Source organism: Podarcis gaigeae, assembly GCF_964106915.1.
Source record: "Podarcis gaigeae genome assembly, chromosome: 15".
In the NCBI taxonomy this organism is placed as follows: domain Eukaryota; kingdom Metazoa; phylum Chordata; class Lepidosauria; order Squamata; family Lacertidae; genus Podarcis; species Podarcis gaigeae.
The window spans coordinates 42661956-42677031 of record NC_139692.1 but is presented as its reverse complement, the minus strand read 5'-3'; the positions used below and the strand labels follow the sequence as shown (position 1 = coordinate 42677031).

General features: G+C 46.6%; 2 protein-coding genes across 2 annotated transcripts in view; one reads left to right on the top strand and one right to left on the bottom strand.

Annotated features, from left to right (window-relative positions):
* P2RX5 (purinergic receptor P2X 5) overlaps positions 1-10598 on the top strand; it is a 32552-nt gene extending 21954 nt beyond the window's left edge. The window contains exons 9-12 of the mRNA XM_083715239.1: positions 1243-1336; positions 2032-2097; positions 3634-3716; positions 7492-10598. Coding sequence (XP_083571365.1) covers positions 1243-1336; positions 2032-2097; positions 3634-3716; positions 7492-7588 — 340 coding nt within the window. The 3' untranslated portion in view covers positions 7589-10598. The remainder of the gene's footprint in view (positions 1-1242; positions 1337-2031; positions 2098-3633; positions 3717-7491) is intronic.
* A 1930-nt stretch (positions 10599-12528) lies between these two features.
* EMC6 (ER membrane protein complex subunit 6) lies at positions 12529-15028 on the bottom strand. The gene is made up of 2 exons (XM_083715328.1): positions 14633-15028; positions 12529-13113 (listed from the first exon to the last, which is right to left on the bottom strand). The coding sequence occupies exon 2, from the start codon at positions 13067-13069 to the stop codon at positions 12734-12736; it is 336 nt and encodes a 111-aa protein (XP_083571454.1). The 5' UTR covers positions 13070-13113; positions 14633-15028; the 3' UTR covers positions 12529-12733.
* Positions 15029-15076: the final 48 nt, after the last annotated feature.

Here is a 15076-nt window from a genome sequence, read left to right as displayed (position 1 = left end):
CACACAGAGCCTACCTTGCAAGGTTGTTGTAATAATAATAAATAATAATTTTTTTATTTATATATTTTATTTATTTATATTTTATTTATTCCCGGTTCAAAAACCGGGCTCAGGGCAGCTAACAACAAATTTAAAACACTTAATTGTAAAAGCAGCATAAAACACAGTATAAAAACATGAATAACAATAAAATTCAAAGTTCAGAAATCAATTGAGGGGAAATCCATCTAATAAGCATTAGGTAATCCCCAGGGCTAGCTGGCTGAATTAGTCCTACTTGGGCCAGCGAGGAGTCCAGGGGAGAATTAGCTGTGGGGTCCCAGAGCGGGTGATCTTCATAAAAGGGGAGGGGGAGGGAAGAGAAGGGAAATAAAAGATCAGGCTGAATTCAGATTAAAGGCCAGGTGGAATAGCTCTGTTTTACAGGGATTAAATGAGGAGAGGGGAGAAGCATGTATACCACCTTGAGTTCCATGGAGAAAAAGGAATGTAAAGCTGTGAAAAATAATTATAAACATAAGAAATGTAATATATATATTAAAAACATTGAGTACTGTGGACATTGCTCCCAGGTATGTAGATACAGAACCCCAGCATTCATTGATTCATCAGCCTGACTGATTGTTTAAAACTTTTTGAATGACTACCGGTGAATTGGGCAACACTTAAAAAGAAAAGTTAATTTATTTTCAAGGCAAGTCCTTACCAAAAGGCTGGGTGACAGGTGCCATTTCCCCAGGAAGTATATTTCCTTTAAAACACACACACACACACACATACGATTGTAATTGCCAAAAGTCCAGAAGAGGTTTCTGGGCAGATCTACACATGGGAGAAAAAAACACGCCATAAATAAGCCAGAAATTAAATCGTTATCACAAAAGAAAAACGCTATGTAAAAATGGCATAGAATTTTTTTTTTGCTCTCTGGTGCCATCTGGTGTTGCATGTTGATAATTAATTCAAAATGTTGTCTTTTGACTAATGTAGCTGAGTCCTCTCCCTATCTTTCCTTCTTCTAAGATGTTCCTCTGCTAAGATGTTCCTTGAAGTGACATGTACAGGTTTAGAAACAAAATAAGCTTTAAAGGCTGGGGCAAGAGAGAGGAGGATCTGGGGTCTGATGCAAAAAAACAGCAACAAACAAACCCCCCAATGCTCCCCATTGCCTGCAGCCTACTCCATAACAACTTCATTTTGGGTGAAATAACACCATCCCTGCTCTGCTTTCTGATATTGCAGGTTTGCCAAGTATTACCGGGACGCAGCCGATGTAGATTTCCGGACTCTGATCAAGGCTTACGGGATCCGCTTTGATGTCATGGTGAACGGGAAGGTAGGAGGAAATGTGGTTTGCTGCCTCGTGTTTTTCTCTTTGGACTGGGCCGGCTCTAGGTCCGAGGGGTTTTCCTGGGCGAAGTTTTCCCCTGCCTCTCTGCAGCTGGGATTTAGAAGATTACTGTCTGTAACAGGGGAGGGAGAATCTCGCTGTCATGGCCAGCAGGCATCAAGGATGTAAAGATTTAATCCGAGGCTGCATTCTTTGCAGAGCTGTTTCCGTTCCACTACAGTTCGGCTTCTGCTAAAACCTACATTGTTTCCCTCACTATCTGCTATGATCAAAACAAACGTAATTAATTCCAGTTGCAGGGAAACTTCGAAAACAATGCAGGAAACATAATTATTTACATAACGTTTTCGGACTATAAAAAAAGGATTGCCGCTCTTACACTCTTGCGTGACTTTTGTTCCTGATCTCAAAAGTTGGGGCAATTTCTGCTCCTGTTTGCAACAGAGTTCTCTGACCTTCCCAGTAGCCATTGGAAGTTTTATTCCTCTCCTTGAATCGGTCTTTCAAAGCCATCCCGCTTTGGGTGGCCATTTCTGCATCCAGTGGCAGAGAGTTCCACATCTCCACTTTGCCTCTCCCTTAACTCCGGGCTCCCCACATATGATAAAAACAAAACTTTCCCGAACAAAATGCTTCTGGCTAAAGGCTCAACTCTCAACTTTCGACATGTTTTCTTTCAGGCAGGGAAATTTAACATTATTCCGACAATCATCAATGTGGGATCTGGTGTTGCGCTGATGGGAGCGGTAAGTCGAGTTGAATAGATTTTTTCGTTGACCCAGTTGTGTGCATGAAAATCTGTCTGCTTCCGCCAAAAAAGTCTAGTCCGATTGTCTTATCAAGCGCATTCTTCATTTCACTAAAAGCAATCTGGTGGCTTGCAAATGCAAAGGTCGAGCCATTTTTCTGAAGTCATGTGCAGGGCCTTTTTGGTTTTGGCTCCCTGCCTTTGGAATTTTCTCCCCAGAGACCTACGATTCCCAGAGTTCCTTGTGAAGAGGGATTGGTTGTTCAAGTGCTCTGGGAGAGGACTAGGAAGTCTCCCCACAAACTACAGCTCCTAGGTTTCTTTGGGTTTCGGAGTGCTTTAAACATACAGTGTGAATGTGGCCTGGGTTAACAACGAGACCTCAGTGGAATCTAGACACATATAAAAACCGCTCTGAAAATCCTTTTTTTAAAAAAGTTGTTATAAAATAAATTGAATTTTCCATGAAGCTCACCAGCGCCATCTAGTGTCACATTTTATATTGCACTTAAAACACACTGAAAACGTTTTATTTGCCCAACACAAAGTTTTATTAGCCCAATTGTGAGGTTCCCAATGCATGAATCACAGTGGCTAAGCTATGCAATCAAAGGCTGGGAAGCAGATTTCAACGAAATATCAGATCTCATTCAGAGGCGCTGTCGTCTCATCCTGCTCCCAGCTGGGGGGTTGGTCTAAATGACCCGCAAGGTCCCTTCCATCTTCAAAATTATGTGGCTCTTTTCTGCTCTGCAGACTTACTGTGACCTTTCTTTATCTCTGTGTTATTTTATTGTCTTGATTTATTTAGGCTACTGTGAGAGCTTAGGCGTAATTGGCCGTATAATTTCTTATAATGTGTCACAATGTTGATTTGGGCATTATAAGAAACTGTATCTAATTTTTGAGAAGTAGTTTCGAGTAAATAGCTTTGCAATTGTTACTATACGGCTTATTATGTTTATGTGTTTTTTCAATTGGATTTCCGTAATATAGGCATTCGGGTGGTTTTTGGTTTTGTGAAAGCTTAGGCCTCATCTGCAACGTACAATTAAAACTCATGGAAAGCACATCATCCCCCCCCCCAAAGAAAGAATGCTGGGAACTGTAGTTTGTTAAGGGTGCTCAAAACGGTAGCTCTGTGAGAGGTAAACTATGAATCCGAGGATTTTGGGGGACGGTGGGATGGGCTTGAAATGTACAGTGGACTCAGCTACGTTAGTTTAAAAAAAACCCCAACGTTTTGAATTCGTTATAAACATGCAACACCAGAGGGCGCCAGAGAGCAAAAAATAATAATATGCCATTTTTACATAGTGGTTTTTTCTTTTGTTATAATGATTTAATTTCTGACTTAGATCTAGTGGTTTTTCCCCCTGTGTGTAGATCCACCCAGTGTATATACAGTGCTTTAAAAAGAACCACCCCAAAAGTGTTTGGAGGCAGAAATGGGCAGGAGCTCAAGTTGTTTTTATTGATTTATTGCCAAAATGTGTAAATTTGTTGTGTCAGCAATGCCTTGTCTGTTTCCTAGGGGGCTTTCTTCTGTGACCTGGTGTTGCTGTACTTCCTCCAAAAGAGCAATTTTTACCGAGGCAAAAAATACGAAGAAGTGAGGTATGTTGTTTTCAGGCGCAAAGGGGCGTGTGGTGTGGCAGAGGCTTTTGAAACTTCCACCTTGGGGGAGTCCTGCCGATCACCTGGTCGTCGACATGGAGGCGGGGAGGGAAACGCCCCCTCTGACATCATCGTGATGTCAGGCGATTGACAAGTGGGTGGTCCCGCCCACTGGCCAGACTTGGCCCTCAGAAATTGGGGAGGTCAGGATACCTACCCCTCTCCACACACTGTTACTGTCTCTCAGCCTCGCAGGGTTGTTGTGAGGATATAATGGGGAGAAACATGTATGCTTCATTCACCTAGAGCTCCTTGGTGGAAATATGAGATATAAACGAAATATAGTGGTACCTTGTGTTACATACGCTTCAGGTTACAGACACTTCAGGTTACAGACTCCGCTAACCCAGAAATAGGTTTCAGCCTGAAAGAGTCCCACTTCCCCATCCACCTGCTTCCTGAAGTGGTCCAGCCCGGAGAACTGGCCGGGGAGACCGCCTACGTGTGGCACCAGATACCAAAGGGGACGGAAGTCGGGGCTGCTTTGGGGGACTTCCAGTGTTCCATGTACTCCTGCATGTCCGACAGCACAAGTGCAGGTAGGGGCACAAAGCAGCACCTCCCCCCACCCCCAGTCTTCTGGAAATACAGTGGTGACTCGGGTTACAGACGCTTCAGGTTACAGATTCTGCTAACCCAGAAATAGTACCTCGGGTTAAGAACTTTGCTTCAAGATGAGAACAGAAATTGTGTGGCAGTGGGAGCCCCATTAGCTAAAGTGGTGCTTCAGGTTAAGAACAGTTTCAGGTTAAGAACGGACCTCCAGAATGAATTAAGTTCTTAACCCGAGGTACCACTGTAATATATATATATATATTTAAATAATATTTATTAGAATTTCAAATAATACACAAACCAAAAAAAAAGATAAAACAAAAAGAAAAGAAAAATTCAACATTTACAATCCATATTTTCAACACCTTTTCTCCAGAACTTCCCCTCACCTCCCCTTCTTGTATTCCCTGACCTAAAATTTGTTCAACAAGTTCTTCTCCCTAAATTTTCAACCTCAGTTTGTTATTATTTTAGATTCACTTTATATATCAACTTTTAACATATATACATCAATCAATATACTTAAAAACTTTTTCTAAGATCGGCCCAGTTCTCCTTCCACGAATTCCCCATTTCAATACTAGTGACAACATAGAAAGAAAAAAAGATAGAATAAATCAAAATATTTTAGTACACCTTTGGATTTCCAAACCCCACCCTCCCTTCCCCGGTTTTGATCCCCAAACTATTGTCCATTAGTCCATCTGTTATCAGCCTGGCAGTCTCACATCTGAGGCCCTTAAATCTCTCTCAGTCCCTCTCTGCCAGTTTCTTTGAAAGTCTTTTATATTAAACACCAAGTCTCGGAGGGGTACCACTGTAAAAAATAGAGCCGCCACGCCAAAATCAAAAGAAAAAAGAGAGGATTTAAGATGAAGCTGGTGCAGCCTCTGGCTTCCGCCACCCACGGCACACCTGGCCATCATTCAAGGCCCCCCAGGGCACCACCAGGTCCATCAATTGAAAATCACTAAGCGAGGACTCATCTTTAGCAAGCCTTTTCCAAGCTGGCTCCTGCCTTGTATTCTAACATGGTTAATTCAGTACCTGGGACCCAGGAATTGGAAGAGGGGTCCAGGAGTCGAGGCACCCCACACACTCATGACAATACAGTGGTACCTCGGGTTAAGAACTTAATTCATTCTGGAGGTCCGTTCCTAACCTGAAACTGTTCTTAAGCTGAAGCACCACTTTAGCTAATGGGGCCTTCCGCTACCGCCGCATGATTTCTGTTCTCACCCTGAAGCAAAGTTCTTAGCCTGAGGTAATATTTCTGGATTAGCGGAGTCTGTAACCTGAAGCGTATGTAACCTGAAGCGTATGTAACCCGAGGTACCACTGTATAAAGAATCTAGAAGGAGATTCTTCTCCTCGGCTGTTTTAACCATTGACCTTGGCTTAAGACTGGGAAATGGGCCTGAATAATTCATCATTTCCGTTGTTTTAAAAGCCTCCTGAATTGGGCTGGAGCAGAGAGCATCCCTTGAGAACCATATTTTATAGTCAGGAAGAGGACAAAAAGCTTAATGTGGAGCCCTTGCCGCATGCATTAGGATTTTTTTAAAATGCACCAGCATGTTTTGATTTTTAAAAGCACACGAACCCATACGGGTGAATGGGTTAAAACGGGTGGTTATCAAATCCTCCTTCGGGGAACTCTCTTTCTCTCTCTGTGTTGACTTTGTTTCCCAAGGGAGGCAGTGAAAGTTGGGAAGGGCGTTTGTCCCCTTGTTGAACCATGAGCCTTGGAAGGCCCCCAGTGATGCTGACTTTTGACGCCAGCCCTGCAAAGGAGAGTCAAGTGATTTGTACTTTGCAAGATATGGGGGGCAAGAGCCTTTTGGTCTGACCCTGAGGGACAACATTCAGAGTAGGTCCCCTGAGCAGCTTTGGTGTACTGCCGTTCAGAGTTTCTGTGGGGGCACCCTTGAGATCTTTCCCTGCCATCCATGGACCCCCAGAACCTACCTCAACGCTTGCTGCCCCCTTGGCCATGAAGGGGTGAGGAGGCTGACCTTTTCATCCCTTGAAAAGTACATTGAGTTAGAGGAGAAGAATGGGTCTCTAGTTCGAGACACGACTTGACCTACAATACGATAATCTTTATTGTCATGGTCCCATACAGAACAACGAAACTGAAAATCTACATCAGGCATTCAGAAACCAACAAGCCTGCTATCCCAGCTATCCCAGCCTGGTTAGCCCCCTAACAACTCCGGTAACGGTAAAGGGACCCCTGACCATTAGGTCCAGTCGTGACCGACTCTGGGGTTGTGGCGCTCATCTCGCTTTATTGGCCGAGGGAGCTGGCGTACAGCTTCCGGGTCATGCAGCCAGCATGACTAAGCCGCTTTTGGCGAACCAGAGCAGCACATGCAAACACCGTTTACCTTCCCGCCGGAGCGGTACCTATTTATCTACTTGTACTTTGATTGCTTTCGAACTGCTAGGTTGGCAGGAGCAGGGACCGAGCAACGGGAGCTCACCCCGTCGCGGGGATTCAAACTGCCGACCTTCTGATCAGCAAGTCCTAGGCTCTGTGGTTTAACCCACAGCACCACCCGTGTCCCTCAAAACTCTGATACCCCATGATTAAATACAATATACTCCCATAGAGACTACCTTACACTGCATTTAAAAGCAAAATTGCATTTGAATAGAAACTGTTTCTCAGGCATCTTAGTCCTAGTCTTTATAACTCTGTACCTTCTTCTAGAAGGCAGAAGCTGAAAGAGATCATTTCCGGGGTGTGCACTATCTCTGCAGCTTTCTTATGGCACCTGGAAGCATAGATTTGATCCAAGGTGGGAAAAGTGCACCCAATTATTCTCTCCGCAGCCTTTACAACCCTGGGCAGCATTTTCCCCCTGACCGTGCAGCTCCCAAACCACACACACAGACCATAAGTTAATACACCTAGTTCATTGCTGCAGCCAAAACATACATTCCCACAAGTCCTTCAAGCCCCGTCTCTTACATTGGGTGTGAGGAACCAGTGGCCCTCCAGACAAAGGCAGAATACGGCTGCCATCATCCCTGTGTGGCCATTGGCCATCTCAGTTAGGGAGTTGTAGTCCAGAGAGTCACGGGTTCCCCTCTAGCCAACGCCATTGCCTTATCCCTCCACGAGTTCTTTCTCTGTTTTTCTTTTTTGCAACAGGAAACCCGTGCCAGAAGCAAATATCAACGGCGACCAGAGTTCTGACTCCCTCTCCAGGCTGGATCACCTGAGGCAATTGCAGACGGTTGAGACCTAACGCCAAGGCCACTGACCGGCGACCGCACTCCACTAAGACTTCATGGGCCGGGGAAACTAAGCAATCCATGACGGCAGAGCCATCGTTTACCTCACGGATAGGCAATGGAGACCAGGAGGATGCGGTTAACCCCAGGCCTTTCACAGCTCCCCAAAGCCTTATTTTCTGGTGACGTTCCGCCATACCCTGAGCCATCTACGTCACTCAACACAGGATTTTACATTTTTTAAAAAACTAAAAATCAAATGCCAAAGCGACCTGCCTATATCATTCCACAGTGGAGATGGTAGAAGTTAGGTATCCCCTGTGTTGCCATTTTGAATATACCTGAGGTCCATCCATCTTGGCCCAATTGTTGGGCAGCCATCTTGAATACAGCAGGATCAATCCACCTCAGTCAATAGGGCTACCTAGTATTTCCAGGCCTTTGTCCTTCTACAGACAGAATAATCAGGACATATCCTTGGCATTCCTGACAGACAGAATATATTAATATTCCTTGGAGCAACGCACTTGGCTAGTGAGATTTCAGTCAACTGCTTTTCATCCTGCCAAGTCTTCTCTCCTGCAAATTAGCCTGTTTTAAACTGGAGGGCCCCAAACAAACTGAGGTGGGATTTTTTTTAATTTTCTGGATTTTATGCCTTTGCAGGGCAAGGCAGGACCCTCCCTCTCTGAAGAAATGTTCTGTGGACTTCTGCAGGTCTTGAAAAATGTTTCATGACCTCATCAATGCAGATAACAAGGTGAACAAGAAATAGATCGATTCGAGGTAACCTGTTTACGGAGCTTTCATCCTGATTTGTTGGCAGGGAGGTTAGATGACATTTTGTGAAGCAAAATGACTTCTTTTATTGCAAAATGTTCAGTTGTTAGGGTATGGTTGTGCCAAAGAGCTCCGGATCAAATTGCAGCCTGATTTTGCTGGTATGTGATGGGATCTCACTGGGAAAATAGCAACAGGCTGCAGAGTCACACCCTTAAATAAGAAAGCTATGTACAGAGATAGGCTCCTGAATGCGGGATCTGCAGAAATCTCGGTCCTCAGAAAGAGAGGTCTTGGTTGACACTCAGATCGGTGCCAGCGTGACATTATGCTCTGTCATTTAACGGACGAAAAAACCCATAGGCTGCTACGTTTTGCCCAACTTGAGAAATCGAGAGATGGTGCTAGGGTTTTGAAAGATGGAATAAATCACCGCATCGAGAGGACTGAGTCATCCCCACGTACCCAGCAGCCTGGGTGAGCTGGTTTGATGACATTTCAAAGGAAGACTCTGTGTCCTTTTGTTTCGTAACCCATCTCCCAGGTTCAGTCTTCCTAATTAACTTTCCATCCTCGCATTTCGCAAGAATCGAGAAACTGTTTTGACTTTGCCCCTCTTATCCCCTTTCTTTACAGATGTCTTCCTTTCCTCTTTATTAAGAGCAAGATCTTCAGACTTCCATTGCATAATGTTTCAGTAACAGAAAGAGAAAACATACTTGTTTTTTTTAGGGCAGATCCACACGTACACATTTGACATATCCAGTCGACGTATAAAGTACATTACTTCCCCCAAAGACTCCTGGGAACTGGAGTTTGTTAAGGGTGCAGGAATGAAATCTACAGTTCCCAGGAATATATTGGGGGGGGGGGAAGTCCTGTGCTTTAAATGTGCAATGAATATGCTTTGACCATATAGTGCGGCTCTGCCCTTAATGATTGACAGATTCTGTTGCTATAATGATGGGGTCCTCGCTGTGGTGTCTGTGGGAACAAAGGCACCCTGACAAAGCTTTCCCCTATTTTTTAATTTAAAAGCAGGTTTGGAGGGTTTTTAAAGGGGTTGCCTGCTTTTTTTAATGGGGTGATGGACAGGCTGTTTGTCTGTGCTTTGGGGCGTCTTACAGAGGGCACTGAGCACGGTCCAGGTTTATTTTTATTTTTTTGGTCAGGGGCTGACAATAGTTTCTTAGATTTCCAGGTGTGCCCCTGGGTCCAAAAAGTTAGGACTCCTGTTCTAATTAGTGGCGTGTGTGCATGGAGGGCAGGGGGGAAGAGGATGTTTTAAACAGGAATGCTCATTTCTCTTTCATGTCTCCATATTAATCTTTGCTAACTGTGAACACAATATAGCCATGAATGCCATAACAAAGATGCTTTTATAGGAAGTTTAAATATTTATACGCAGGGCTGTGCCAAATATTTCCTCCCGGCTGCTACTTCCCCTCCCTTGAATTAGCCACATGGGCAATCCTACCCAATCAGGGATCACATAGTGAATGTGATGGCATCATGATGCTGTGTCTGACATGATGATGTCACTGGACATCAGTGAATAAGGTACTTGCCCAGGGGTGGCTAGTCTCCACCCTGAGGGCCTGATCCACCTCCTTCACGCAAAGTTTTCTGGCCCCCTCAAGATCCCAGATACTGACAAGCTCTGGCAAAAAAAAAGAGAAGGTATTATTGAAATCATAGTCTGTCCTTCCTACCAAAGGAGCCCTGGATAATTTGTGTGTGTGTGTAGATTAGATTTCAAAGCTCTCTATGAAGAGTCCAGGGTGTGCACCTGTTGTATTTTGCAGAATTAATAAAGGAAGCCAATTATCCACTCTGGAGCCTGCCTTCCATATGTGGAACTACAACTCCCATCATCCCTTGGACATGTGGCTGGGGCTGATGGGAGGTGCAGTCCCAATGTCAAGGCTCAGTAATGAACGTAAAAAGTGGTGCATTGATCAGTGTGAGGGGAGAGCCATCTCATCCCATTAGAAAGGACCATACCAGTAGCCTATGTCTAAAATGCTCACTTGCGCGATCAGAGGTGCTGCCTCCCACGCCCTCGCTCAGAATGTACTTTACGAAGCCAATGCAGAGAAAGGACTTTGGCACGTTTATAAAAGGTCTGTGCATCTGCATTGTCCGTGTGAAGGATTGGGGCGTTCTCAGGAATGGTCCCCGGTCCAAAGCTTCAGACACACCCAAGACTCATTGTAATGTGAATACAGATTGCTGTGAAACAAAGCAAGTCTCTGTGTTGCTTCTCTTTGCTTCATAGATGTTAACGCTTGCTAAAATACAAATTTAGAAAGCGCTGGTTTCAGAAACACACTTGGCCCCACACACCATCAAGAAGAAACAGAAGATTGTGGCTGTGTTGCCGGTGGGATTCGGTTGCAGGCCAAGATCAGAAAGTGGAGCATAAACTGAAAGGCTGGAGAATAAATGAAAACTGATGTTTTAACATGAGGGTGGGAGGAACCGGGGGCTCTACAGGTGTCTCTGGACTAAAACTCCCATCATTCCTGTCCCTGGCCACATTGGCTGGGACTGATGGGAGTCCAGCAATATCTGGAGAGCCAACCCAGTCCCTGATTTCACAGATGGAAAAAAGGCCAGGAAGGAAAGTGAAGCTGTGAAGGAGGGTCAGTCATTGAAACAATGAATAAATAAATTTTTAAATGGGTTCAAAGTCTGGGCTGTGTGGAGGGGGGAGCTGAAGATCCCCAGGAGCGACAGAGGCCCAGCCGTCCCCGACCAAGGGTCAGTTGGGAGCCCAACAGGAGGTAGAAGGTATTATGTTGGCAACCCCTGGCAAAGAACCCTTCCTCCGGAAGTTCTTTCTAGCCTGGTGTGCACATTTCCACCATTAGCCCTGCTGAAGAGAACAAGGTGGATCTGTGTAGCCATAACTGTTTCCAAAGGAGGGCAGCCTTACAGAAGGTTGCAAGGAGCACACAAAAGCCACAGCCTTGTCCCCTGATGCATCTCATGAAGGGTGCTGTGGTGGGGCTGGCTTTCCTCACAAAAGCAAGCTGTTGTGATGACACCCCAGCACTCCTGGGTTCAGGGAACACCCTTAACGTTCACAACAAATGCTGGAATTGCTAAGGTAGGGCTGGGGGGGGGGGCGTTCTTCAGCCCCAGGGGCACAATCCCGCCTGCGTTCCATTGGTGGGCGGGGTTAGAAGCAAAAGTGAGCAGGGCAAGGAATGCAAATTTTGCCTTTGCACAGTAGGCTAGTTTCCACCAACCTGCTTTCCTATCCTCCCATCCTGAGGAGCAAGAGGCAGGATCAGATTTCAAGGATACATTTCCAGCCCAGCAAAAACATGAAAGGAGGGTGTGGAGCAGGGCCGGTCAGGGATGTGAGTTGCAGAGAGTTATGAGGACCAAATAGTGAGGGTCAGAGAACTGCATTTGACCCCAGGCCTGAGGCTCAGATAATGACCTATTCTGCAGGTTGGTGGTAAAGGAAAAGAGACCCCTGACCATTAGGTCCAATCGTGGCTGACTCTGGGGTTGCGGCGCTCATCTGCTTTATTGGCCGAGGGAGCCGGCGTACAGCTTCCGGGTCATGTGGCCAGCAGGACTAAGCCGCTTCTGGCGAACCAGAGCAGCGCACGGATACGCCGTTTACCTTCCCGCCGGAGCGGTACCTATTTATCTACTTGCACTTTGACATGCTTTCGAACTGCTAGGTTGGCAGGAGCAGGGACCGAGCAACAGGAGCTCACCCTGTTGCAGGGATTCGAACCACCGACCTTCTGATCGGCATGTCCTAGGCTCTGTACTTTAATCCACAGCGCCACCCATGTCCCTAGGTTGGTGGTAGGTGGAGCCAAAAGGGAAAGTGGATGGAGCAATGCATTTAATTTTGCCTTTCTACAGGGAGCTAGTTTTCTACACCCACACCTCTCTCCATCCACAGGCAAGCACGATCAGAATTCAAGGACACATTCCCAGCCAGATGAAAAAACTAAAGGAGGGTGTGAAACAGGCCCAGTAAGAAGTGCAGCTGGAGAAAGTGGAGAAAGCCAGAGGAGAGTTCTGAGGGCCAGACAAACAGGTTTTGAGGGCCACATTCTATACCTGGCTCAAATGAACAAATACAATACAATAAAACAACAACTGAAAGAAAGGCATAGAAGGAGCACTATTTTCTCATCACACCTTCTTAGGGATTTCACATTTTGTTTAATTGGCAGGGTTTTACAGGCTCGTTTCCCGACAGAAGTTACTGGCAGGGTTAAGCAGCACAAGCAACGGATCAACAGCCCCAGACATCTGGCCTAGGAGACAAGGTGACGATTTCCCCCAAAGTCCTGTCACTCCACGAGAACCGTTCTAACTCGGCGCGTCTCCTCTTCTGCCCTCCCCTAGTAAACATGTACCATGCCATAGAGGAAAGTCCAGAAGAGGACATATGTGAAGAGACCCCCGATCAGCCCTCCGGTGAAAAGGGGCATTCGGGATTTAAAGTACTTGCTCCACCGCCGCCCGGCTTTCAGCACCAGGAGGATGGAGAGGAGGGCGGAGGCCAGGAAGTAGAAGATGAAGCCGTGAAGGCCGGTCAGGCCAAGGATCCCAGCGGTCGCTCCCGAGAGGGCAGAAACTGACGTCCGGCAGTAATCCAAAATGGCTGCGTTCCCTCGGACGGCAGCTTCACTGATGAACTGGGGGCCGTCCCGCTTGGCGATCACGGCATTGGCCATGGCTGCGATCCAGATCCGAGCGCCGCCGCTCACTTACTGCACTCCTGTGTAAAGAAGAGCAGGAACTATTGATTAGTCAGGAAACACCAGGCGGTACCATGCAGCAGTTTGGCTTCACCCCGAGAGGCGCACTCCATTGTCTCTCAAGGCAGATGGATACTACTATTACATTCATACCCCAAAACAGCTCTGTAAAGGCAAGATTGCCCTTTCGCTCCCTGAATTAAAACAAAACCATATTGTCAGCTATGAGGATCAGGTAGCTGATGATGGGGAAGACCCATGGCTGAGCTTCTGGAGAACCAATGCAAGCCAGAATGAACAATAATGGTCTGATCAGGGCTGGGGGGACACATGACCTTCTAGACGTTGTTGAACTACAATGCCCATAATTCATGGCCATGCTTGCTGCAGGGACCTGAAGTGCAACAAAATCAGTACGTTTCTGAGCACAATTCCAAGTGTTGGTGCTGACCTTTAAAGCCCTAAGCGGCCTCAGCCCAGTATACCTGAAAGAGCGTCTCCACCCCCATCGTTCAGCCCGGACACTGAGGTCCAGCTCCAAGGAGGGCCTTCTGGTAGTTCCCTCACTGCAAGATGTGAGGTTACAGAGAACCAGACAGAGGGCCTTCTCGGTGGTGGCACCTGCCCTATGGAGGGAGATATCTGACTTTTAGAAAACATCTGAAGGCAGCCCTGTTTAGGGAAGTTTTTAATGTTTGATTGTATTTTTTAATATTTTGTTGGAAGCTGCCAGAGTGGCTGGGGAAACCCAGCCAAATTGGCAGAGTATAAATGAATAAATTATTATTATTATTATTATTGGCACCAGGTTCCCAGTTCCTAGACTGAACAGACAAATATGGCATGAGGTAGCTTTCCCTGTTCCTTTGGAAGGGGCTGTAGCTCAATGGCAGGTTCAACCCCTGCCTGGATGGCCAGAAAAGTCCCCTCTCTAAAACCCTAGAGGGAAGCCACCAGTAAGCCATATTGAGCTAGACGGGCCAACCGTCATCTCACTGTAAGGCAGCTTCTCGTAAATTTATATAAGCCCTTTAATCAGAACCATGATGACTGGAAACTTGCTTTAGTTGTCATGGGAAAGGCTGCAGCTCAGTGACAGAGAAGCTGCTTTGCAAAGCCTTCATATCCAGTACCTCCAAGCAAAGATGGGGAATGTTTCCCAGCATGAAATCCTGGAAAGGCGCAGCCTCGTATAGTTCTACCACGTCCAAACAGTTGTGTGGGGAACTAGGCAATGATCCACACATGCCTTGAAGCATATACTGTATTTTGTATCCCGCAAAGCATGATCATGATTGATTATTGCAAGCGAAATAACGCTGACGCCATCCCACAAGCCTCCTTCAGCACAATTCCCTTTCTCCCCCCTCCACTGGAAGCCCGCCTCTGTCCCGCTCCGGGATGACGTCAGAGCCCCGGGTTATGGCGTCAGGGTCCTCTGCCATGATGTCTGAAATAAACGCCCTGAGTGACTTATTCGGTTCCGAGAAAGAGGAGCACCGCCCCCTCCTCCCCGCGCATACCAAGAATCCCGCTTACCAGTTTTGGGTCGCCTTTTTCCTCTCTCTAATGCCGACCGAAAAAGTCTTTCCCTTCCAACCGGCTTTACCGGAAGTGGGTAGGCGCCGCCATCTTACAGCAGAAAGGATGCTGGGAGCACGGGTGACGTCACCTTCAGCGCGCGACGGGGCGTGACTCCGCCCCGCTTCTCACATGAGCCCCACGGGACTTGGCCACGGGGATAGTTTCGCGTGCCTTATTTGGAATTTCCGGTTTTGTTTGGACCTTCCGGCGTCTTTATGCCACACTTCCGGCCTCTTCACGCCACATTTCCGGTAACGTCCGTCGAAGTCGATAAAGACGCCGTGGATACCATGGATATGATGCGAGCTAGAGCGACCGCTTCTTTGTAGACCGGATTTCCGGTCTGAATTTGGCATGTAAGTTTCAGCGCTGAAAGCTGATTGGGTGGCCTTGTGCCAG